The 27878-nt window shown below is 38.0% G+C and overlaps 1 protein-coding gene across 2 annotated transcripts in view; it reads right to left on the bottom strand.

Annotated features, from left to right (window-relative positions):
* Positions 1-27878, bottom strand: part of LOC138705851 (adenylate cyclase type 6) — an 896572-nt gene that overhangs the window by 23171 nt on the left and 845523 nt on the right. For both annotated transcript variants that reach the window (XM_069834532.1, XM_069834533.1), the window contains exons 12-18: positions 26862-26956; positions 21506-21662; positions 19921-20018; positions 14605-14806; positions 9670-9819; positions 4422-4552; positions 2937-3055 (exon numbers count right to left, since the gene is read on the bottom strand). In XM_069834532.1, the coding sequence (XP_069690633.1) occupies positions 2937-3055; positions 4422-4552; positions 9670-9819; positions 14605-14806; positions 19921-20018; positions 21506-21662; positions 26862-26956 (952 nt within the window). The remainder of the gene's footprint in view (positions 1-2936; positions 3056-4421; positions 4553-9669; positions 9820-14604; positions 14807-19920; positions 20019-21505; positions 21663-26861; positions 26957-27878) is intronic.

Below are 27878 nucleotides of genomic sequence, written 5' to 3'. Positions count from 1 at the left end.
AAATTTTCTTTACATATTTTACAAAAATAACATCGTTTGATTTTTCATATAATACCCATGGAAACTGCTTAACACAACATGGTTGAAAACTACGACCCTTTTAACTGCTTTGTTCATCCTTCGTTGACATTAGTTTCACTGCTACTACTACAACTTTATTTATCATTGTTCCCATGCATTGAAGTTCTATTTTTGACAGTTTTTCTTTATTAAGAATTTATCCATGCTCAATAGGGTACATCGCGATCATTGGTCACTTAACCACACACCCGCGACGTCGCGACGATCATCACAATAAACGGTCACTAAAACTGAACATTGAATTTTTAAATTTCGTAACAAATTTAAAATGTTTGTGAAAAATGTTCCACGTTAATAATAATAATAATAATAATTTATTAACTGACATAAGGTAAACATACAGTCGAATTCACTGCTATAGTCCCGTCGCTCTAATTTCCGGCAGCCAATCGCGTTGCAGGTCGGCTACATTTAAACGTGCGCGTCTTGTGATTCGCTGATTCATTTCTTAAGGCTCGATAAATACTTAATATAATCGCCCGCCATTTTAGCTCTTTGGTTGGCGTTCGCAGAAAGCACACGAAGGCGTTATTTGCCGCTCAATTATTTGCTGAATTACATTGCGTTTGATTTATTATCATAGGAGTTACGACATGATAATGTTTAACGGTGTTGCAAATAGATTCCTCGCATGGTAGCTCGGCAACGTAAGAACAAAAATGGCGAATGATACTACCTACCTAGACTTTACAAAGCCTTCATTTTCTAAGACGTAAGCAAAGAGGCGGAGTCACGCCGGAAATAACAGCGTCGGGACTATAATTCTATAATTCCGCTGGCATAAATACATCAAGCAGAACATTTTAAAAACTATTATTATCAGTATAAGAGAATACACTTATAAGTTATAACAAAGTAATAAATTATATCGAAGCCAAGTGGACAAGTAGTGAACAAGCGATCGATCGAGCAAACGAAACTAAAACGGGATAAACAAACAAACACATAAATAAGTAAATAAATAAACAACAGACATATGTAAATCACACATGATTTTAAAACTTTTAGGAATTCTTAGGTTTAAATAAACTTTCGGCTAAAGAGCTGAGGGAGGTCGCGAGATGATTTACAAAATTACACAAAAACGATTTATTAACATACATTTACTATGTGTCCAGAAGCAATAAACAATATTTAACATAAAAAATGAAAGTTTTAATAGTTATATACTAAAACAGAATAATAAATGAAGCTGTGTTGGAAAGAGTGGGCGAAGAAAGAATGATGCTGAAACTAATCAGGAAGAGAAAAAGGAATTGGTTGGGTCACTGACTGAGAAGAAACTGCCTACTGAAGGATGCACTGGAAGGAATGGTGAATAGGAGAAGAGTTAGGGGTAGAAGAAGATATCAAATCATAGACGACATTAAGATATAGACTAGGGATCATATGAGGGAACGAAGAGAAAGGCATAAAATAGGAAAGATTGGAAAAAGCTGGGTTTGCAGTGAAAGACCTGCCCTTGGACAGAACACTGAATGAATGAATGAATGAATGAATGAATACTAAAACAAAAAAAATAATTTTATTAATGTGACATATATGCCTGTTTTTCAGAAAGTAGTCTTAAATCTGGACTCTGTACCTACAGTAGGCCTATATTCGATATACATATAGTGATACGATATCATTTTCAAGTTCAATAAGATTTCTCGTCTTTGTTTTGGTGTAAATAATAGACGAGAAGCGTATTTTGCATACATATGAGGTTCCAAATGTTTTCTTTTGTAAGCTCGGGGTGCTCATGTATTCTTTTGATCCGAAACTGATCTACATTCTGCGAAAAAGACTAGTTTCAGCATTCCACCAGTAGGTATGTAGGCCTACATAATTATTTCAATAAATTTTCCCTTTTTTATTTTAATTTCAGCCAGTTGAATGCAACTGTCTGAATATGGATTTAGTATCCATCAGTGACTGTAGTACTGTTTTGAGTGTCTTCCGGAAAATATAAAAAAAGCCGTTGTTTAGAATCGTTGAAACTTAATTGCGTGTTGACAAAAACAAACTCATTATTTGTCCTATCATATGTAGCTAAATTTTCCACGAGTTCTTTAATACACTGGAATGCATTATCTTCCTTGGTCTACTGAAGAATACGATACAGAACTTCATAAGTTTTTTGGTAGATTGAGAGTTCGTAAGGTCAAGAATCAGTGATAGGTTAGGTTTGTTGAGGCTTTTAGTATGCCTTGAATATGTAATTATTAGGCTTATATTACGTCATCGTCACCATCTTTGTTTCATCAGTTTGGGCTGTAAAATGGCTGTATCATATTCTTCAGTAATCCCCACATTCCTTTTGTTAAGTGACATCGACCAGAAATCAAATTTCTTTTAAAAAATTATTTTAACCCTGGCTGTTATTATGTTAACGTCTAGGCCTTGCAAATTATTATTCAGTCTGTGTTTGAAAATATCAGCAAAGTAGGCTAGGTACTAAAAATTATGTTCATGTAATATTTCGTGTCATTATTGCACTTATTGCTTTTAAGGAACCCGGAGGTACATTGCCGCCCTCACATAAGCCTGCCACCGGTCCCCATCCTGACCAAGATTAATCCAGTCCCTATCATCATATCCCACTTCCCTCTAATCCATTTTAATATTATCCTCCCACCTACGTCTCGGCCTCCCCAAAGGTCTTTTTCCCTCCGGCCTCCAAACTATAACACTATATGCATTTCTGGATTCGCCCATACATGATTGCACTATATTATTTTATTCTGGTCGTTCTTTGAGTGATATGCACTAATTTTGAGTAAACGAATCGTTGTTTTTAATTTTACAGAAATCATATTTTTCAAATAGGGTTAAGTAAGTTCGGGAACCATTGTTCTACAGACAAAACTTACCAGTAGCCTGTAGTTTCCAGAGAAAGTCGAGACGATACGTGGCCTCCGTCTGCTGGCTGTGGATCACGAGCGCCACCACAAAGCCAAGTAACACGACCACTTCGCTCCCACTCCGGTTTCTGCGGGCATTTGTTAGTATTGAGTGAGATATAAGTTATTACTAAAATATTATACACCAACAATGTCGAAAGATGCACTCACGCTACTACTCGTATAACACATCATCATTATCGAATGTTTCAAGCGTGCTGCTATAGCACATCTTAGAGCAGTGATGTCAAAGCAAGGCGCTTTTTTCTGACCTTGACGTCATGAGCGGGCATCAAGCGCTAGGTATAGAAGGAGAAAGGGTTGTGTATATGAATAAGGAATATGCTGGATTAAGAAAACAGTGGTGCACAAACTTCAAACGGAACGTGAAATTTTATGTCGTTAATTTTATATGGCTTCTTTCTGTTTGATATTAACTACATTGTCTATAAAACAAAAGTACCGGTACTAACACCAATGTCGTAATATAGCAGTTGCGTTTTAAACGTTAATAACATAATAGAGAGTTAAGAAGGAATATTCACATAAATTCCATAGTAGTACAACTATATTGTACTATGTGAATAAAACACATCATTCATAAAGAAAGTGATATCCCAAAGAAAGAGATTGAATATGATATGATAAGTTGGAATTGATATTGATGGTATCTTTAGCCTTATAAAAATAATCAATGAACTAATCAAAACAATGTTATAGTACAAAGCAAAGGTACCTTGGTAGGCCTATATGTTTCAACTGTAACTAATATTACATAACAAAACTCTTATCGCATTATGCTTTTAAGGTGATATTGGTGAGCAACTTCCTATCATCAGAATATTAAAATTATTTTCTCGAAATCTGCTGAAGCTATAGAGCTGACATTTTTACACCACATGGGGACATATCTTTTGTTTGTGATGAAACAGTAGTTGCTTTCTTAATTCATTTACTTACAAACATTTTCCATGCGAATATTTTCAAAATTTGTAATACACTATCTTCAGTAATATGTATTTATGATATATTAGATTTACGAAAACATTGTTTCAGTACCTGGAAGGCTACTAAGTAAATAGGCCTATATCTGAAAATTCCACTTTTCTATGAAAAAAGTTTGGAAAATATTCCTTTTGAATAAAAAAAAAAACAAACTTATGAAAAATGAGCATTAAAATTAAAACTTACAGTCTTATAATGCACTTATATGTACTTCTCAGACAAATCTAAATATTAACATGGATACAGTTTTAATAAACGCTCTTCCCTTTATCTATTGAATCAGTGCTGGCCATCTCTGTATATAGCTCGACCAAGCAGCATATACTACCTCTTTCGTCTGTCTCTTTCCTTTCCGCTTTAAAGCGCTCAGGCTCTCCTGAGCTCTAAAGCGAGCGCTTGCGTCTATGGGCATCAATTGGCATGACTGTCTTAGAACTCTGAACTACTTACCCTGTATGAAAGACGAGTAGCGCTAGGTACCCGGCACACACGCACGACAGGATGAGTAGTTTGGCGAGACTGATGAGGATCTGGTAGACGGCGCACATGATCATCACAAGGAGGACGCACAGTGTAAAGTACTGCAACATCAGTGTGAGCACGTTATCAGCGGTGGACTGCAGTGCCACCGGAAGAAGTCATTGTCGTCCTTTCTTGAAAGTAGAGTCGCGTCACTGTTATTTCCGGTGTGACTCCTCCTCTTTGCTTACGACTTAGAAAGTGAAGGCTCTATAAAGTCTAGGTCGGTATTATCGTTCGCCATTTTTGTTCTTTCGTTGCCGAGCTACCAGACGAGGAATCTATTGTCGTAGCTCCTATGATAATAAATCGACTCTCATAGGAGCTACGACATAATGTTTAACGATGCAGCAAATAGCGTCCTCGTATGCTTTCTTTTAATGCCTACGAAAGAACCAAAATGGCGGGCGATTATATTAATAATTTATCGAGCTTTTGGTCGTGCATAATGTCATCAGCAGCGAATGACAAGACTCACACGTTTAAATGTAGCCGACCTGAAACGTGATTGGCTGCCGGAAATAAGAGCGACGCGACTATAGCAAGTGATATTATGTTTGTGGTGCAAGTTAAAATTTGTTGCCATCTTTGAATATTTTTTTGCAACTTTAAACAACTTTATATGAATAGAAAATTTACTGTATCTGCCGAGTATACAAACACATACATAATAACAATAGTAACAACAGTAGTCCACCACTGTGGAGTAACATTAGCATGCCTGACCGTGAAACGAGCTGGCCCAGATTCAAATCTTGGTTGGGACAAGTTACCTGCTTGTTCCGTGGGTTTCCCTCAATCCATTAAGAGCAAATGCTGGGTAACTTCCGGCAATTGACCCTGGACTCAATTCGCTGGCATTACCTTCATTTAATTCAGACACTAGACAGGCTGGGCACCAAGAGCGAATTCTACTCTCTCACGGGGAGCCATATAACTTCTCTTAAACCCCTTTCTTCCCCGCCGAATACCGCGGAGCGTTGATGCCGAAGCGGATGAGTATTAAGCGTCCCCGTTTAGAGTTTGGATTCGCTCCCGTTGCCCAGCCCTGCACTAGATAATCATAGCAGCTGATAAAGCGTCGTAAAATAAACCAATTAAAAGTAGTAGTAGTAGTAGTAGTAGTAGTAGTAGTAGTAGTAGTAGTAATAATAATAATAATAATACTAATAATTATCATCATCATGCATAACTTTTTATTTGATTTTATCGATTACAGCTGATGACGTCGCTACAAGAATAGTATTGACACAGTCGCTACATGTAATACATAGCCTATTTATTACAGAGACGTAGATGGGAGGATAATATTAAAATGGATTTGAGGGAGATGTGATGCGATGGTAGGGACTGGATTAATCTTGCTCAGGAGGGACCGATGGCGAGCTTATGTGAGGGCGGCAATGAACCTCCGGTTTTTTTTTTAAATCATAAGTATTTTGTATTAAGAGCGATATGATTGTAAGATACATTCTGATTCGCTGAAGCCAGGAAACATAATCCAGCATAAACTCACAGCATCAACTGTTGTGAATTTTGACCTGAATAGTCTTAAGTTCGATTCAATACTATGGTGTCAACCCACAAAGTCGACAGATACATTTTCAGTCGAATTTTGTCACGTCTATAATTTCTAAATCACATGTCATATTCCAATGAAGTAAACGACGATCGCCAGACGAAGGATCAATGTATCAAATGTGATATCGAGTTGGAGGGGGTGACGTCATCTACCGTACGCGGGAGGGGAGAAGTTAAAGCACGCGGGTCACGCGGCAGCCGAGGTAGTGTAAACCGAGAATGCGAAGCGATAGAACGCTAGCGGTGGTGTCAAACGATTCGTAACGAACTAGGTTACAATCTCAATTGAGCAAAAGTAGCAGTCGAGAAGTTACATTGAAAAATTTCGCGAGTGGAGTTGAGCGAAGCGAGAAAACTAACAATGCGGAGGCATATGCGGCGCAAAAAAGGGGAGTAGACGTGGGTATAAGCAACAGGTAGCAAATGATAGAACACAATGGATACTATAGTAACCGACATGGTTACTCTCAATGCGTACAAAATGGCTACTTCTAGGAGTCCCAGCACAGTGAAGGTATACTGAATTTTCAGAGTACCTAGAAAAAAGATATGTTGATTGTCACTGCTGAGGTTTACCTTAATTCTACCTGCGACGTATTCACGTATAAAACTTGCGATTGTCTCTCCGATACAGCTTACCCCGATTTTTTCTTTCTCTTTTGACCAATGGCGAGTACTTGACTTTGTGTCATTCAACCAAGCGATCCCATCTATGAGCGACATGCTGAAGCTGTAGTTCTTTCTGCAGCCGTAGGCATTGCTCTCGGTGCACCATGGGAGGCGAACTACATAGCGCTGTATGATGATGATTAATGAAGCAGTTATGGAATGACTGTAGGGGAAATGCAAGTACCGTGAGGAAACCTATTATGAGTACCGGTACCATCTTTGTCCGCCACAAATTCCACTTGGATTCATTGGGATTCGAACCCGGATTACCAGCGTGGAAAACTGACGCTCTAACTATTCAGCTAGCGGTACAATAATTTTTGTCAATTCTAGCAATGATACACAATATTTTGTTTTGTTAGGTATTCATAGATTTAAAAAAGGCGTATGACTCGGCTAAGAGAGAAGTTTTATATAATATTCTTATTGAATTTGGTATTCCCAAGAAACTAGTTCGATTAATTAAAATGTGTCTTAGTGAAACTTACAGCAGAGTCCGTATAGGCCAGTTTCTATCTGATGCTTTTCCAATTCACTGCGGGCTAAAGCAGGGAGATGTAGTATCACCTTTACTTTTTAACTTCGCTCTAGAATATGTCATTAGGAAAGTTCAGGATAATAGACAGGGTTTGGAGTTGAATGGGTTACATCAGCTTCTTGTCTATGCGGATGACGTGAATATGCTAGGGGGAAATCCACATACGATTAGGGAAAACGCGGAAATTCTAGTTGAAGCAAGTAAAGCGATAGGGTTGGAAGTAAATCCCGAAAAGACTAAGTATATGATTATGTCTCGTGACCAGAATATTGTACGAAATGGATCTATAAAAATTGGAGATTTATCCTTCGAAGAGGTGGAAAAATTCAAATATCTTGGAGCAACAGTAACAAATATAAATGACACTCGGGAGGAAATTAAACGCAGAATAAATATGGGAAATGCGTGTTATTATTCGGTTGAGAAGCTTTTGTCATCTAGTCTTCTGTCAAAAAATCTGAAAGTTAGAATTTATAAAACAGTTATATTACCGGTTGTTCTGTATGGTTGTGAAACTTGGACTCTCACTTTGAGAGAGGAACAGAGATTAAGGGTGTTTGAGAATAAGGTTCTTAGGAAAATATTTGGGGCTAAGAGGGATGAAGTTACAGGAGAATGGAGAAAGTTACACAACGCAGAGCTGCACGCATTGTATTCTTCACCTGACATAATTAGGAACATAAAATCCAGACGTTTGAGATGGACAGGACATGTAGCACGTATGGGCGAATCCAGAAATGCATATAGAGTGTTAGTTGGGAGGCCGGAGGGAAAAAGACCTTTGGGGAGGCCGAGACGTAGGTGGGAAGATAATATTAAAATGGATTTGATGGAGGTGGGATATGATGGTAGAGACTGGATTAATCTTGCACAGGATAGGGACCAATGGCGGGCTTATGTGAGGGCGGCAATGTTGTTCCTTAAAAGCCAGTAAGTAAGTAGGTATTGACTCAGGTCATGGTGTTATGACCAAATTAAGCTATGGTTACTATGTGAATGAAAATTTTTGCTTGAGAAAAATACTTCAGACCAAGATGTCTGGCCCTACATGTCTCAACTTTTAATTTTAATAATACATATAGGCTACAAAAGCTTAAAATTGGCAGTAGTTTGAGGTCGGAACACAGAAAGGGGAAGTACAACTGCTGACCATTACTCCTTCCATCAATAATCGTGTCTTGGTTCTGCTATACCGAAACCCTATGTAATAATAATAATAATAATAATAATAATAATAATAATAATAATAATAATAATAATAATAATAATAATAATAATAACAACAACAGTTATTTTATTATTGTTCATTGTTTGGTACACTCTTTTAACACTTGTATGATCACCGATTAACGTTATAACTTCTTTACTTTATTGTTGTTTAGTCAACTGTCCGAAGACATTTCTGAACCTCACAAGTGATACCAAAAAGGCACCACTTATGAGGCAACTAGGCCTGGCGATAATGGGGTAGAGTGGCCAGTTCCTTTCCCCCTTCATTGCATACATCGCCGACTAGCTACATATTACACTAATCAGACGTCAAATGCATACAAACAATATTGTTCTTCTTCTGACACATATCGTCAAGTGAGATGTACATACTGTCTGTTAATACGATTATAAAAATACCTGGCTGACTAGTTTCGAGGTTATGTCCCTCATTGTCCGAAACCTAACCTAAGTCTCACTGTCCGAAGCTCACTAGGCGGACAATGAGGGACACCACTTCGAAACAAGTCAGCCAGGTATTTTTATATCAACACAGTAAAGAAGTTATTATTGTTATTGTTATCGTCACCGTTATTATCGTCGTCATCATCATCAATTATTATTATTATTATTATTATTATTATTATTATTATTATTATTATTATTATTATTATTGGCCTTGTGCTGTTGTTTTTGCACGTTAATATTCTAAATAAATAAAAAAATAAAATAAATAAATTATTATCATCATTAATATTACTATCATTTTGTAATAATAATAATAATAATAATAATAATAATAATAATAATAATAATAATAAATAGCATACGATTATTATTATTATTATTATTATTATTATTATTATTATTATTATTATTATTCAATCGAAATTTGATTCCAATAACACTAATAACGGATTATAAACAACCAACATATAAATAGTTTATTTTAGAACATGAATAATGTAAGTACTAAATTTTGTTATAAAAGAAGCAGCTCATGTAATTTCTCTTTTTCCAGAAAGAAGCTCACACTGGAAGGCAGACAATCATAATCAAATGGTAGTATTGAAAAAAAAAAACTCTTTGATTAATTTTCATAATGAGACTCGATGCAATGGCAATGCAAACAATATCAGTATCGCTGGTCTCTCTTTAGTGCAGTTGAAGTGTCTTACTTACTTCCATATAGTCATATTGGGGAGATACTTCCGGAGGACACAGACTGGGATCTGCGGTCTGCTGCACTTGAGGCTGCGAAGGCTGCCATTCTGCGAGGGTAGAATTCGATTCCAGCACCTTCACGGGACATAACTCGGAACGCAATGCAAACTGAAATCAACATAACAAATGTCTGCCTGTGCTATGGCATGCACTTGTAATAATCCAAGTTTTGCAGAAGTGTTACATACAATTCACTCAAACATAATATTGAATTAACATGAATCTGAAAATTAATGTCGCTGACAAAATTGTTAACTTTTGTGAAAAATTGCTACTATTTCTATGCCATATGATTTCCTTCCCGTATGACTTTTTATACTCCGTTTCAGTAACTAGCTGATTAAAAACATAACAACTTTTGGTGGATCAGCTGTCAGTAGCTTTCAGTTTTTACGTCTCAGTTTTGTTATACCAAAAGGACAAGCAAGAAAGTGAACAACAGTATACGTAGAATTTGACAATAAATACAGCCACAATATGTAGCGGTTGGAAATGAAACCTAATATTTTCAGAATAACATTACCCTTCGAAATTAAAATTAAATTATGGTTTATTTAACGACGCTCGCAACTGCAGAGGTTATATCAGCGTCGCCGGTGTGCTGGAATTTTGTCCTGCAGGAGTTCTTTTACATGCCAGTAAATCTACTGACATGAGCCTGTCGCATTTAAACACACTTAAATGCCATCGACCTCGGCCGGGATCGAACCCGCAACCTCGAGCATAGAAGGCCAGCGCTATACAACTACGCTACCGAGGGCGACTTACCTTTCGATGACAGTAGTAGTAGTAGTAGTAGTAGTAGTAGTAGTAGTAGTAGTAGTAGTAGTAGTATGTTTTATTTAACGACGCTCGCAACTGCAGAGGTTATATCAGCGTCGCCGGATGTGCCGGAATTTTGTCCCGCAGGAGTTCTTTTACATGCCAATAAATCTACTGACATGAGCCTGTCGCATTTAAGCACACTTAAATGCCATCGACCTGGCCCGGGATCGAACCCGCAACCTTGGGCATAGAAGGCCAGCGCTATACCAACTCGCCAACTAGGTCGACTAGTAGTAGTAATAGTAATAGTAGTAGTAGTAGTAGTAGTAGTAGTAGTAGTAGTAGTAGTAGTAGTGGTGGTGGTGGTGGCAGCAGTAGCAGTAGCAGCAGTAGTAGTAGTAGTAATAGTGGTAGTAGTAGTAGTAGTAGTAGTAGTGGTGGTGGTGGTGGCAGCAGTAGCAGTAGTAGTAGTATTAGGAGTAGCAGTAGTAGTAGTAGTAGTAGTAGTGGTAGTAGTAGTAGTAGTAGTGGTAGTGGTGGTGGTGGTGGTGGTGGCAGCAGTAGTAGTAGTAGTAGTAGTAGTAGTAGTGGTGGTGGTGGTAGTAGTAGTAGTAGTAGTGGTGGTGGTAGTGGTGGTGGTGGCAGCAGTAGTAGTAGTAGCAGTAGTAGTAGTGGTAGTAGTAGGAGTAGCAGTAGTAGTAGTGGTAGTAGTAGGAGTGGTAGTAGTAGTAGTAGTAGTAGTAGGAGTAGTAGTAGTAGTAGGAGTAGTAGTAGTAGTGGTAGTAGTAGTAGTAGTGGTAGTGGTGGTGGTGGTGGTGGCAGCAGCAGTAGTAGTAGTAGTAGTAGTAGTAGTAGTGGTGGTGGTAGTAGTAGTAGTAGTAGTAGTGGTGGTGGTAGTGGTAGTGGTGGTGGTGGCAGCAGTAGTAGTAGTAGCAGTAGTAGTAGTGGTAGTAGTAGGAGTAGCAGTAGTAGTAGTGGTAGTAGTAGGAGTGGTAGTAGTAGTAGTAGTAGTAGTAGTAGCAGCAGCAGTAAGTAGTGGTATCAAGTTTATTCGAGCCTTTTGCTATTCGTACTCATACTGGTTATGTTTGTAATGATTTCTTACAGGGTGTGTATTCATGTGATTGGTATCGCGCGGGACCATAGGGAAACAAATAATGTGCCGTCAAATTTTTAATAATTAATTAAAATTAACTAAGAAAGATAAAGCAATGTGATTTTAACCTAATTACTACCTAACTCAAAAAGTTCATGTGTCTCAGTCAACTTCAACATGTGCACCATGTGTAGGCCTAGTTCTTAGCACGTCAAGACGGCATTCTGCCTCTTACCAGGTAATGTCAATATATTCGTACATACGTTATTGTTTCGATCGCTATAGTTATCCTGGCGCGAACAGTTGCAATAATATTTTCTATATACAACATACTTAATATACTCCCAGAAGAAGAAGTCTAGGAGTGTGACGTCTAGTGAAGGTGCCCATCAGTCTGCCGGAATATTTCTCATCAAGAAAATTTCTAACAAACAGTCTATTGCTGAAAAATTACCGATGGACGTAATTCTCCCTCTTAAGGTCTGAGATACAAATTGTATTATGTCAGGAAAAAAGAAAAAAAAAAAAACTTCTGATATGATTGTTTTTTCTGCAAAAATTAACGGACTTATCAATATGTTATACATGAATTCACTCTCGAGATAGTCCTCATTGGCTTCAATCATAAGCATGTCGAATTCACAAAGCCATAGGTAATTATTTGGCTTTAAACACTGAACAGTCTGCATTTTTTAAGCATTCAGATATAATCGCTTACGTAAGAGTTCATTAATCTTGGCCTCGGTTGGAGTAGTTTGTGGGAAGCTCTGCGAATCGACTATAGAAGACTGCATTTCAATGGTGTATAAACACTGTCAATGGGAGTCTTAAGAGATTCTAGACATTTACTCCGGAGCAATATTGCACACGACAAGCTTCTCAAGCTTAGTTTGGAATGGAATTAAATTTCGGGAAGGGGGCACTACGATTCAGTACTGCGACCGAAAAAGATCTATTGCACTAACCTTCAAACTGACGCATTCCCAAACCCACACCGGCTGACTACACTACGTTTCGCTGCGTACCTATGCTTCGAGCAGGCAACCCCACTCGTCCCTAGGCCAGTCCCCTCCGTGCGTCGCCAACTGGCGTTTGGGGAATGATGTGGGATGATGACGGAATGGAGAAATGTTGACTTAATGATTAGATGTGTAATATGGGGAAAAGAGAGAGAAAAACTCCGACTGCGACATTGTCAGGCATGACCGGGACTCGGATTGGGATTGCCCAGGTTAAAGTTCTGACTACTCTGCTACTGCAGGGGACGATGCTTGGTTCAGATGAAGGAGTAATACTGACGCCGATATTTTCTTCGTACGACAGTTAAGACCCGGCCTCTACAAGCCAAATTACACAATGGATTTTATCCTGCAACGTCGTTATGTTTTACTCTGTAACAAATTATTGGATCACTAACTGTAAGAGAAAGAGTAACGAAAACAGTATTTGTTGTAGTTAATAAGAGCAAAATCAACTCGTCGTTGTTCCTTTTCTTTATTCTTCTATCAAATCAAAGATTGGGTTTAAATCTTGTTCAGAAGTCAAAATAAAATCTTTATGTCAACTGCTGCCTCTATAATTTTCTTCGCCTTTCCAAATCTCGTCTACCAAATATAAAATAATTAAATGTCTGGAATGGCAAACGTTCAGCGTACATTCTCAGTAGGTGTTTCATGCATTCCTTCTGGTAAGTTTTTACATAATCAATCAGACTTTTCTTACACTCAATTCTTCCCATGTCCATTCTTCTACTTAGACTTACTTCCAATGAAAGTCTCAGAAATTTAATTTCTGCTGCTTCTGTTAGTCTTTTATAGTTTTCTCTAAATATCCACGCCTCACTTCCATGTAGCAAACAGATTATGATACTACTTTACGCAGTCTTAACTGTAGATCTTTAACAAGATCAGAAAATCAAAGGAAGAAATAGCAGGACAATATAATCAATGACAAAATCAACTGTCAAAAATACAAATGAATTATTTACCTAGTAACCAACATAAAGATCAGAAGTACTGTCAACTCAAAGTTTTTGAGTTGGGAAATCCTTAATAATAAACGGTAATGAGAATTGTTTTGAAGGGTGGAATAGATGCCGTGTCAGTGCATAGCTTCCCAAGAGCAATATTCTGAAGATGGCCGTAGTGATATTCAGCAGTAAAGCATCTAGCACTTTTTCTAACAAGGGAAGTATCACACCCCACATGCCGAAACTTACCTCGAAACTTTGGTGACAACCGATGTACTATGAGAAGGCCATGTGAAAAATATTAGTTGCCTGTTTCCACTGCAAGGCCCCGAAATAAACCCCGGAATTTTGCATGTAAGTAATAGGGAAGTGGATACTATTCGCTACTAGTTGGAATGGACAGCCCTTCCTGTGTGCAAGCCAGTGGAGCGGTGGGTGGCAATCAGCAGCGAACAGACGTACGTGAGTCAAGGTCAGTAATACAAGCGGACGAATACAGGGTTATAGGTCTCGCAAGTATGGAATACCGACGGAAGGAATGCGAATCAAACACTGCGATAAGGAAGAGCGGGCAACAGGAAAGGGCACGAGATAACTTTAATGATATTCAAGATCAGTGTGACCTGAGTGTGACAATGAAGTGTTTATTCGTTGTGCATGGTGCCGAAAAGAATTGTGTTTTAAACATTCAATCGTTGCCAGTCACTTCTGTCTCTTGTTTATACTTCATTGAGAAGATGGGACGCGAGAGAGTTTACTCCATTTCACACACGCACTCCACTCCGCTCGCCAGTGAGGCAGGGATGTCCAGCTGCGCCGCGTTATCGTCTGGCCACAGAAGGATTCCAGCTTCGATTTCGGGGCCTTGCAGTGGAAACAGGCAGCTAATGTTTTGCACGTGATCTTCTCGTAGCACATCGGTTATGTCACCAAAGTTTCGAGGTAAGTTTCGGCATGTGGGGTGTGATACTTCCCTTAAGAAGAGTTCGCGAACTTAATTGTCAGAGGATATGTGTACATAACGTCACAAAGAATATTCCATTTAATTGCTTATTGCTGTTACCATGGGCGACAGCGTGATGGCGTATGTGACAACGAGAACGGTGGAGGCGAGCATCTGCGCCACGGCCCGGTTCTGGTAGACCTTGCTGGACAGGCGGCGCATCAGCGCGGGCGCTGCTGGCGAGTTCTCGGATAGCACCAGAGCGTTGACGAGTACGATCACCAGGCCGCCCGCCAGGAACGAGACGTGCATCGCGATGGAGCTGTAACAGCAACCAGGGTTGAAAATGAATGATGCCAGTTTCGAGAGCTGTGGCAGCGTTGTGTAATGAAGTCGTTTGGAAATGTGACTCGAGACTCATAATATTAATGCACCTAGATAATGTAGGAAATACGCGTGCACGTGAATTGAAGGAATGTGAATTAAAATTCAAGGGTTCGAATCCAGGATAAACATTTTTAATGCTATTTACTGCGTTCACGTATCATTTCTTATTGAAATTTAAATATAGGGAAGGCTGTTGTACCTTTAAACACTTTTCACATTTTATTTATTTTTTTTTTTTAAATTTTGGGACTTGAAATTTTTTAAATGAAAAAAAATGCTTTAAATAATTATTGAAGATTCCTTTACAACTTTCTGTATGTATTTTCCTGTTTTACAGATCTATTAAGGATGGAAAAAATAAAATGAAGGGTTATGTAATGTATTCAAAGGTGCAATAGGTTGATGTACCTTGGAATATACCCTCTTGTAAGTTGGAACACGTGGAATATAGGTGGGAACATAGCTGTAAAAACTGACAATTATGTTTAAAATGTATCTGCAATCATAAACCGGAGCAGGCTTCTCTGATTGAGATTTTATTTCCTGGAGGAGCAATAACTGCTTCAACAGCTTTCTTCAAGGCATCCGGATCAATTGGGGGCCTCTCAACTCCAGACTTACTTCGTGACATGTTCTTAAAATAAAAGAAAAACAAAAACCGATAGTATCGTGTATCTTGGAACATGTTTCATGGTACAAGATGTTTTGTGTTCAAAGGTACAAGAGGGTGCACTTTTAAACAAATATGGCTAAGAGAATATTATAGATATATTAATTTGTCCTACAGAATTTATCTGTAATATTGACACTTAATATTTTAGGAGAAAAATTCGCTCCGGCGCCGGGGATCGAACCCGGGTCGTAGCTCAGTGGTCAGAGCGCTTGGTACGTAGAATCAAGGACTCGGGTTCGATCCCCGCGCCGGAGAAAATTTTTCTCCTAAAATATTAAATATGGCTCTCAAAACTAGAAATTCGAATAAATCATGGAAATTAAAATATGTTTTTATTCACCAGATGATAGGGAACACACCATACTTGAAATATATTAACAAATACAATCTAGTTTTGTGTTAGAAAACATATATCAATGAACGAAATGTTTACTTTTGGTACTAAAAACTTCTTTTATCCACAGAACTCACACTTTGCAGTAAATCAAACTGAAACTATGACCAGAGCTACTTAGCGGCTTTCTCTACAATCCACTTCAGTTTGAGTCCTCTAGGTACGAAAAAAAAAATGTTCAAAGGTACACTATGCTAAAGGTACAAGAGTCTCCCCTACTTACTTTGCTATTGTTACAGTCTACAGTTAGGCCTACTGTGAATACAGTATTTGTTATTTAGTACCATTTTTTTGCATTCTGATGAAATTTAAATTTAATGTAATTAAACTAAATGAAACTGTTCACTGTTTATAAACCATATTTCTTGGCGATTTCATTACATAATTTTACCACAGTCTAGTATATATAGTCACGAAGCTTGAGTTGTGAGGGTACTAGGAACAATAGACTGTGCAGGTACTATTTCGCATTGTCTGTAATGAGGCGATAGTAGCGATCCTAGTGGTTAGCAACTATCTATGATGCATATTTCCTACGTATAGAGCTTCGTGACTGTATATACTAGACTGTGGTTTTACCACATGTCCTAAAATTAATTGTCAATATTTCGTAAAATTAAACATTAAACACAAATGCTGAAAACATTGTGTTGAATTAAGTTTTTGACAAAGTATAATATTGTGCTGTTTTCTTGTGCGAATTACGGACCACACCCCTCTATTTTGTTCTAGATATACAGTATTCAGGCAGGCATGTACCCCTCATTCATTCACAGTTTTCTGCCTAAGGGCAGAGCTTACATATTTTTTTAAGCTGAAAATAAATTTAACACCGAGCAGAGTAGTATAGTGATTAGCATATCTATCTTATATTCGGGAAGTGCGGATTTCGTTCCTAAGGATCGTCTATAGTGACTTCGGAGTTTCCTGGTTCCTCAAGTCTCTCGAGACAAATTCAGGGATAGCAGCAATTACAAAAGGGTCACGACCCGCTTCCTATCCCATTCTATAACCCTTAATCACCACGCTTCGTCATATCACCAGTCACCTTCGGCTCGGTCTAGCCATCTGTCCGGAAAGTGTCGCACTAAAATGGCTGCTCCCTGTCGGAAGGCAAGGAAGGAAGATTTGGAGTCAAACCGCGGAATATGCGGAAGATAGTAGAAGAAAATAGAATTAAATACTTAATAGGCCTAAATATTCACATTATAAATGAGTGGTTTAGGCCTACGGCTTTTACTGACTACTGGCTATATCATATGTCTATGTTTTAGAGAAGTAATAATTAGTATATAAGCATCGAAGACTTTTCACATTCATGTCGGGGTTTACCGTTAGCTTTTTATTTTTGTTTTGTTTTGCAAGGAGACTTTTCCAATCTTATATTAGATGGATATATGGTGGGTGAGATTACGCGACGTGAAAACTTTATCACAATACGAGACATCATGTTGTTAAGGGGATAAGCATCCGCCTAACCGTGGTTCGAATCCACGACCGTGGCTTCCAGGCAACGTTAAAGCAGGTGTCCGGCGTAAATGATTACGTGATAAGATTAAAATAAATTAATTATATAATAAATACAGAGGTGGGTAAGAACAGGTTTATAGTTGTGTCTGAAACATAGAATTTATTATTGTATTATTATTTAAATTGGCACAATTGTATCTGTTATTCAACAGAAATACCCATGTAACGACATGAGAGTTAAATCAGCCGAGATTATACTTGGGTTGGTCGTTCGTGTAGTCTAAAGTGGTACTTGGTCCTAATTTTTTCCATACAACTGTAACATTCGATCCGTATCTTAACATTCTGAAGGACACTGTTTTACCACAATAAGACAGACAGAATCATAATAACAACTTCTTTGAACAAGACGTACCTTGTCCACATTGCCTTAACAGTGCGTTTCTTGATGAACAATTACCCAACAGGTGGATAGGTCGACGAGGTCCAGTGAAATAACCACCACGATCACCAGATTTCACCCAAATGGACTTCTCACTTTGGAGTATTGTCAAAGATAAAGTCTTTTCACGAAAATCACGTACTGTGGATGATACGATTCGCTGAATAAAGAATCATGTTAGAAAATGATGGCTACAAGTATAAAGAACTCTATGCCAATGTGTGCTCGAGTGTAGGAAATAGGTTACAAGAATGGCTGTATAAATAATGAAGGCTGGCAATTTGAATACTTATGAGATTGTACGTAAGTACACGGTGCCTTTTGGACATTCTTTTGAGGTAATACAAATATTCTTATAATCATAATCTGTAGGTATGTATTTTTCTATAAGAACAACTGTAAACCTACTTTTGCCCACCCCTGTAAACTGATTATAAAATGACTGATGATAGCTTTAATAGAATGGTGGATAAATGCTTATGTCTTAAATATATAAATTTTCATAAAGGCTTTTAAAGATTATCATGTAAGCAATTTTCAAAATGTACCTTTAATTGATGGCAAAACTAATTATATATAGAGAGTGAAGTGTGTAAAAAGAATCAATGTCACATTGGAAATTCATGTCCGATAACACTCCTATTATGAACTGTAAGCCATAATACAAATCACTGTAACACTTTCAATCACTCTTGCTTGGGTGAATTTTGGATTCTTTTCAGACTTGAAGAAAGGAACCTAAAATATAATCGCGTATTTCTCATTAAGAAAACAGATGAAAAAGAAACTTATTAAATATGCGTTGAAAGGGTAAAATAAATCAAAATAACTAAACAAGAGTTTAAAGACATGGAAACATTTATAAACCAATTGCTACTCCAGCATACGTCTTCAACAAAAATGTGGTATTTGAGACCTGTGGCAAAACAATTCTTCGAAATTGAGAGAGAAGAGAAGATGTAGGAAAAGAAGACGTGAATGAGGAACATAAATATACGTACATTAAGGTGAAACAATAACGGTATATAAATTACAGATCTCTCCGTTCAAGTTAATAGGTGTCCCAAAATGCATATATGCAAGAAGGGTTGCTTAACAGGGAGCACTTTAATGACAACTACTGTCTGGGCGTCAGCTCTGAAACCGCGGCTGGAATACGGCGTGGAACACAACAGACTATACAGTACTATACTTGCTGAGCTATGTATCCCTCATAAGATGCGGTTTCAGAGCTGCGCTCTGAAGTAGGATCCCGTATAATTCTTAGCAAAAGCGTTTAAATGACATGGTGTAACATTGCTTTTTTATCTACAATTAAGATTATAGTCACGTAGGCGCTCCGTATATAAATACTAGGTACAAATAGGACAATTTTAAACTTTATTTTCGTTTATGGACTTGGTTTATGATTAATTTATGACCACAAAAATGAACTTGTGTGATTAAGCAATTAGCTTTGTAATCTTAACAGTGGGTGAAGAATTATTATCATAATCAATTGGAATAAGACTGGTTAAGAACTTCCTGGAGTCTGATAGTCTGAGAATGTGAAGAATTCCATTTCCATATTTTCTAAGACAGAAGAATTCATCACCTCCATTGATAGAATGGTGAGGATGAATTATTAGAAGATTTCTCGCCGTAGGGGAGAAAAGCCTTACTGGACACCTTTTGCCTGGAGTCCACTCCCTCAGGAGCAGATATATTTTACATAATGAAAATCTACGGCAGGATTACTCGGTTTTACTTCTCTTCGAATGAAAGAGCTATGTTAAGAATTCTTATCCCTCCTATAATTCCTGCCTCCAAATGGGTTCATCTAGTCTGTAGTCAGCTGCTTTGCCGGCAAGACACTTCTAAGCCATTAAGCAAACAAAATGAAGTTTACCTTCATACTGTTTATTTGATGTCTTTTACTTTGTTCTTTCAGTTTTCATTACTGACCTTTTTCACATGTGAATGGCCTCATTATAAGCATGTTCTGAGTTAAATATTAACATCTGTGCAATAACAATGAAAAAGTGGAGAGGTTACAATATTATCAGTTTAATATGCATGCGCTACACTTACTGTGGGATGACAACGAGCTGTACAGCCACAATTGATAAGAAGATGAAGAACGAACAGAAGAAGTAGGTACACAGCATCCGGTCGCGTTCTTTAGAGTACTGTAACACAGACAATACAACGATATCAGAAATTGGTGAAATTGCCCTTTCATTTGCATTTTTGTTTTCAAACCTGTCCTCAGACATTAGTATTTGTTGGATACAGCTCTTTACAAGAGATCTGTGACGGTAACAGTAGAGGTAATATTTTATTTGATGATGCTTTCAACTGTAAAGGCTTTTCAGCGTGAACGTAAAGTGGCCGATACATTATTCTTTCTTGGAGCATTCTTATCAGGGACAGGGTTCTTTTACGTATCGTACCTCTACAAAACAGTCCGCTAAGCTTTAATTCTCTTTAAACCATGCTAAGGACTTTATCGTCTTTTAAAATCCATTGCCCTCGGCAGTGTTTGAACCCTCGAACCTTCGATCTAACGGCGAAATAATAACCAGAAGACCATCTTGACAACGTCTATCATAATTAGTTGTCTGAAAGTTGGATTCGAGAATAGAGTGGTGATACTGTTGATAATGTTTATAGTTTAATGTAGAATGCAGAGTTATTTTTTCGATATAAATTTCAGCAAACGCAGAAGTGAGCTGTCAAAATACGGTAACATGAGCGTTGGAAAGATCAGAAGAAACGAGAATACAGAGGGAGAGAGTATTCCTGAAGTTCCACTGTATGTGTGTTGCATTGTGAGGATCAATTAGTTTCAATCATGCACAATGGTCTATTTCCAATATGTTAATAGTCAACGATGTATGCAATGGAGGGCCATCCTACCTCATCTCCTGACTTAGTTGCCTCATGAGTGATGACTTATTGGTGTCACTTATGAGGTTCAAACCTGTCTTCGGACAGTTAACTAAACAACAATTGAAGCGTTCGGCCGAATAACGGTCTATGTTACAATCTGTGTGATGAATCTTGTCTCACTGTGAAAAGAGAGAGAAAGGAGATATGTCTTACCTCGTCTGTGTTGTTATTACGATGGGGGGAGTGAAGCGATGCCAGTGGCGGAAGGGAATAGTTGATGCATTCTGTAGCGCAAAATAAAGTAACAAAATATCTCTCTTCGTACTGTATAGTTCCGTCACTGAGCTTGTCTTTCAAGAAACTGAATTCCGGTAGCCTGTACAATAACAAGATTTTGAAAGGAATCTTGAAAATTTACAACCCTCCTATAATCTCCACCCTCATTTGAAGGGACTTGGTTTTATTGCTACTGAGACAAGATAAACCTTACCAGGTATAACTGTGCACGTAACATCGTAGACCGTTGTTCCAAGCAAGAAAGTCATGGTTGTAACTCCTGTAGAAGAGCCTCTGGTACAGATATCGAAAAACAAATTTTGTGAAAGCTGTGTAAGACTATATAGAGCATTATTTCATTAAAAAGTCGATTTTGAAAAATTGTAACATAGACCGTTATTCGGCCCAACGCTTCAATTGTCTATTACTGCAATGTTCGAATGATTCTCTTCAAAGACTGTATTGATATTTTTCACATTTCAAGAACTACTGTAGGAACTCTACTCACCTTCTCCTCGATTTCAGGCTTTCGGAAAGTAAGCAGGAAAGTCTTGCAGTGCTCTGCACGCAGACGGTCGATGCTCCGTGCGTCGATGGCCCGCATCAGGTACTCGTTCACCTCATCTTCAGGATCCTTCTCCTCCAGACTCTCGCCGAAACCCACCCTACAAATATAATCAAAGAGTAAGTCCATATTGGTACCGAGTCTAGAGTAATTTGAAAATGTTGTATGCCACTTATATTGCATAAAGAGATATGTAATCATATCACTTATGAACTGTATTCAGATTATGAAGTTCAATGGTAGCTGTCACCTGAGTACATACCGTATATAGCACACAAGAGTTGAAAATGTTGACTTTTGTTTTCCAATTAAAATAAGCTAAGAATATATAGAAGAGCTTTTTCCCTACCCGCGGGGAATTCATTCCCCAGTCTAGCAGGGGAGAACGCTGTGATTTCTGCTACACAGAAGCAGGTGGGCGGACGGGTGGGCGAACAGAATATGTTATTCATACACTGATTCTCAGCACATGAAAGCAATATGAGGCAGTATGCGAGCGAAAGTTGTTTTGCACGTGCTATTCGTATACTGTACGCTCATTACTGTCTCTGCATCTTGGCTATTTACAGTAAAGTTTTTGGAGTCCAGATGGCCCGTGACAAATAAGTGTTAGAACAGCGAGTTTTTAAATACGATAATTTAGAGAAAACGGAGTTTGTAGAGACAGTGAGAATAGGATTCCAAAAAGAACTCCCAGATTCTGCAATTCTAACCCATCGAGTGTGAGGAATATAGTAAAAAAAATTAAGAGAGATTGGATTCTTAATTGATAAGGGACATCAGACACGCCGCAGCATTCTCACTGAAGAACTTTTTGATAATCTTGATGCTACATTCGGAAATTTGGCGCCAAAATTTCTCAGATGTTTAGCACAGCAGGTTGGTTTATCAGCAAGAGTCGCAACAAAGTCAGGTACTTAACATGTAAGATTACATAAGTGGATGAAATGCAATTGGACGATCCTGAAAGCATAGTGAACTTTTGTAAATATGCGTTGCAAAGTGTTCTTATCAATACGAATAACACATGCAAAATAGCTGTTCTTCTTCCCTCCCATCTGCCCGCCTATTACTACTCCCGTGTGACGGCAATCACTGCGTTCTCGTCAGCTGGACGAAGAGTGAATTTCTCGCGTGTAAAGAAGAAACCTCTAAAGTATTTATGTTAAATTGAAATGACGCAGAGTTTGTCTTCTCACACGTCGTATTGTGTAAGAAAGGAGATAAGTAACAAACATAGACGCTTATGGAGGTATGTATAACGTTAAGAGTAATTCCATGTAATAGGATCTACTTCGTATGAATATTTTTCTAAATTTTGAACAACTATTAAGTTATTTTCAAACTAATATTCTTCAGAACTGTTGAATTTATTACGTATATTCATTACAGATGGGATTAATTTCCTTTTATCTTAATTGAATCGTGAAAGTCGTGATTCGATTGGATAATATTATGTCAGTTGCATGTTCATAGTAGTGTCGTGCATTTCAAGCTATATATTCCGTCCAAGTTTGTAGAGCGTGACAAGAACCGAAGTCTGCTTTGAAGAAACGGATCCGTCACAGCTCGTTCGAACTTGCCCCTTGTATGATCTGTGCCCTTGAAGTTCGCTGGCCTCTCCTACCCTCCCCTCCCATCACTTCATGCCTTTAGCAGAGTAAGATTTTAGAACAAATTTTGTGAAGTTCTATTTAGATGTAAGGACAGATAATTTTTATTACACAAAAATACGATTAACGTCGATATAAATATACGTACATATAGGTATATCACATTATATTTTAAAAATACATAACAGTTGTTACTACACCAATTACCGACAGAAAGTAACTATAATTACATTATTCACATAATATTAAAATAAATCACAGTTTCTGCTAAGTAACAATATTTGTGTGACTATACGGATGATGAAAGTATTAGCGACGTGCATTAGCTATAGGCACTACGTTCGATTCAAGTTAGTATGACGAAGTTCGACATTCGTCGATGTTCGCTCTGCAGAAGGAGGCTTATCGTGTTTGTACCACCTTGTTATAAAAATATTCGCTGTCCTCCGCTCCCACCCCTTCGTGTTTTAGCATAGATCTTGCTATTAGTTTTTCATATAAAATAAGACGAAGTCTGTAATGTCTTGGTTGCCTCTCTCATGTTCGAACATTGCAGAAAATTATTTTCAACCGCTTAAGGATTTGAGCACATATCTTGCGATTAGTCTTTCATATGGAATAAGACGACGTTTGTAATGTTTTGGTTTCCTCTCTTATGTTTGAACAATGCAAAATATTAGTCGGCACTTTTTAACATATGTCTTTTTAAAAATATATTTTGTTTGATTTATTTATACGTGTATTAAATAGCAGGAAAAAATACCCATTCTCATTTCTGTGCGTAACTTCTCAAGATTTATGCCTGACATCCTTATGCAGCTAAAGCATAAAGACGCAGGGAGAAGAGGTACTAGGATTAAAGGCACCGAACATAAGGAAAGTGAAAGATTGAATAACGCAAAGGGAGCTTCGGTACTACACAGACTCGGCAAATATGAACCGAACATGGGCCTCTTACCGGTCTTCAACGGACTCGGTTGTTTTAGTTTACATGCTTCACTTCCACGTACTGTTGGAATGCCTATGGTGTAGGGCGAAGTTTGTAGTATCTTGATATCCCCTCTCATGTTCGAACATTGCACGACACTAGTTCCTAGTGACTAGCTTCCCGCAATGGAAACAGAAGTTAAGAATATATTAAATTATTCCTTTAGACTTCTCTTAACATACTGCCATGGTGACTCAGTGCTGAGGATATAAGCCAGGAGACCCGGGGTCAAATTTCGCTTTACCCTGAATTTATAACTTGTGTTAAGCAAAGTTCTAAGTCCAGGCAATACAGGATTTTTTTCCGGGTACTCCAGTTCCACTGTGACATTTCAGCAATTCTTCATCATCATTCATTACGAGTGTAGTGGTGCACTCTGAATAATCTCTGACGAAATAAGTAGTCTACGCTTGTTGGCACTAGCGAAATCTATGAGCCGCTAGTAGAGTCAGGCGAATAACAAGTTAAGGGCCCTGCCATTGGACAAAAACTTTTCAAGCTTTTCTTAACATAAATTAATATTATACTTGTGATTTGGACATTTTAGTCTTTGGTAAATTAGAAGTAGCCTACCATGGAGATACAAGGGATATGGGCCCTTCACTGTGAGCATGGATTTGTATCAGCATTTTAATTATTGCAATAATTTCTTATTGCAGTAGCACCCGATATGGTTGACAATGGACGGTGAAATATATCCATGCGCACTTCGACCACTCGCACGAGAGCACTGAATTTTTGACATGAACAATTTCCAGTGCATCTTACCCGGAGTTCTATCATTCACGGGCAGGTTTCTTATCTGTGGACGAAGAGATCATTTATCCCGAAGTCTTTGGTACACAGCAACGAACATTACTCATCTATTTACAATCCCACGATTTGGAAATCGTAACGATTAGATCTCCTTGCCACGTCTGCAGATTCTCTTGCTGTTCCATATAGGCCTATTAAATGAATATCGGCTAATTCAACGTCACCGAATCTTTCCATTATGTCAAGTGTAAATAGAATAGATAGGAAAATGCTGGGTTTGCAGTGAAAGATCTGCCCTAGGGCAGAAAACTATGAATGAATGAAATGTCAAGTGTTGGTGAGTGAATTTCCTGCAAGGCTAACGACCATTAACTGACAGAAAGAATGTTTATGTTGGAGTACATTACATTTATAAAGCTTTGTAAATACTATTAAGGTGCGTACACACTTAGCGAACGAACAACGGACAAATGATGAAGCGAAATTTCGTTGTTCGTTCGCTATTTGGAGCAACGTACAAATCATCAGCAAATGGTCAGAAAACATTCACGTTCGCTGATTATCCGCAATAATGGCAGACGAAAATATAATTACAGCAAGTGCAGCCGTTGTTATTACAGGCAGTTTAATAAAAAGAAAGTTAAAAAAACAAAAGGCGATGGTGGCAGACGCCACTCTACGAAAGTCGCAATCAATATAGAGGCACTGACTTGCTCCATGATTTACGTCGAATGGAATCGGGTCAGTTTCACAACTTCTGTCGCATTTCAGAAACAGACTTCGAAATATAACTGTGCAAAATAGGGCCAAAAATTTCCAAGAAAGACACAAGCTAACGAGAAGCAATGGCTAGCATTAACACTTCGATATCTTGCTACAGGAGATTCGTATACAAGTTTAATGTATTTATTCAAAGTGACGAAGCAGCTGATTACCAGGATTGTTCCAGAAGTATGTACAGCTATAATTGAGGAACTGGAAGATTTTATTAAGGTACGACTGCAAGACGGGGAAAGTTTCAAGATACGGATACCTTACTGACAATAATAATTATTGTCAGTGAGGTATCCGTATCTAATTATTATAATTATTATCTTAAGATACTAAAAAGAGAGAGTTGTCTGTGTATGTCGAATGCGCATCATGCTTACGAAAAGGCACTTTTCAGTGCCAATAATTTATTTTGTGTGCACAAGGTTGGAGCTTTGTTTTTTCTGGGCGTCAATTTGTCCAAAAGGTACGACGTATGTTTATACTCCTCATTCCAGATCTTTTTATTGACTTGCCTTTCCTTCCGGAATTATCCACTGAAAATAAATAAACAAAAATAACTGTCAAATTTTGCACGTGTTTGTCTCGCTTACTTTACAGCTGAACATCTTTCCAATAGCTTCCCAAACATCATGTTCTCTTACTTTATTGTGATAAGTAGGATACTTGGGATTCCATAAAGTTTCCTGCTCCCTATATGCATTAATAAGATTTATAACAGCGTCTTCCATCCACTCCAGTTTCGACATCCTGTTGGTGAAATTGAACTAAGCGCTGCGTTCTGCTACGAACTACAAGCTAGTGGCAAATCCCGTCCACAACGAATACCAACTTCCTTTGATGTGCCGACAAGCGACGGATCACTTCCGAAGGCAAACCAAACGATCGGTTTGCCTTTGCTGCGACGTACACACGTTCCGATTTCGATCAGCGAATGCATTCGTTTGTCGTTCGTTCGTCGTTCGTTCGCTGAGTGTGTACGCACGTTTAGGCCTACTTTGAGTTGAAGTTTCCTCTACGACATAACATTTATGCTACACTACTTTGAGTAGCGTCTTTCAAATAGGATTTAAACTATGTACACAATAATAATTAATTGTGCGCGGAAGCATAGATAAAATATTGCTTACATATTAAATTTAGAACATGTCACGTAGAGAAAAACACTCACTTGCTGTGCTTGCCGTGCTGTGAGCCGTGTCCCATCATGCGCAGCTCCTTGGATATGCTGCCGTTCATCGAGAAGTTGTTGGGCGGCCGTTTTGTCTGAAACACATTGTTACAGAAATGAACACAAGTTTATATAAATAGGAGTAAACTTATAAGGGGCATTGATGCTTATTTGTGTAGTGTCTTTTTGTACAGGCGACTTCGATGCTTAAGATGCATCTGCAGTAAAAAAAGTATCGTATGATATAATCTCATCTTGGAAGGACATAAATGGATACTAGAACTTCGAATTCGAGGTAGCAGCTCTACCATATAATTTGGAATCTGCAATACTGTAGTCTGTGTTACCGAGGCCATACAAAATTTAATTCAAGCCAACCTTGCTATTTAGTTCCGCTATTTGAATTAAAAAAAAAGAGCTAAAACAAAAATAAAATACGGAAGTAGAAGCCTAATAAACTGTGTTTCATAAAACAACGACAATTTTATGCAAAAAAAATGACCTGGGAACGAAGTAATCTAAAATAAATTACAAGAAAACAATGTTGATGTTATTATTCGTATACTTGCTATGGATCTTTATCAAACAGCTTGAATTTCGGAAGAGCTTCGAAGTACAGTATAGTCTTGTAAGATGGAAGGAAAAAAAGAAAACCTTTGCATTAGCGAAGGGCATTCATGGCAAAGAAAGCCTTTGCATGAGCAAAGGTCATTCGTGGCACTTAGGGCCAAGAGGAGCATGACAGGTACCCCCACTACTCGGTTACGGAGGACTGAACACAGTTCGTTCACCACTCCTGAATATCTGTAATACAGTCAGTGGTGTACTGTACGACTGTACTGGTTCGAAATGAACGTTTCTGATAAAAAAAAGACTTAGAATGTTTCGAAAGAAATTGGAAAATGCTTATTTCATTATATTTAACGATGATAAAATGCATGGTGTGTATTTAAAAACAGTTACAAAATATAAAAGCATACAACACACGCAGGCACTACAAAACCTCATACAGAATAC

The sequence above is a fragment of the Periplaneta americana genome, chromosome 9 (genome assembly GCF_040183065.1).
Source record: "Periplaneta americana isolate PAMFEO1 chromosome 9, P.americana_PAMFEO1_priV1, whole genome shotgun sequence".
NCBI lineage: Eukaryota > Metazoa > Arthropoda > Insecta > Blattodea > Blattidae > Periplaneta > Periplaneta americana.
This window is presented reverse-complemented; position numbering and strand designations above follow the sequence as displayed.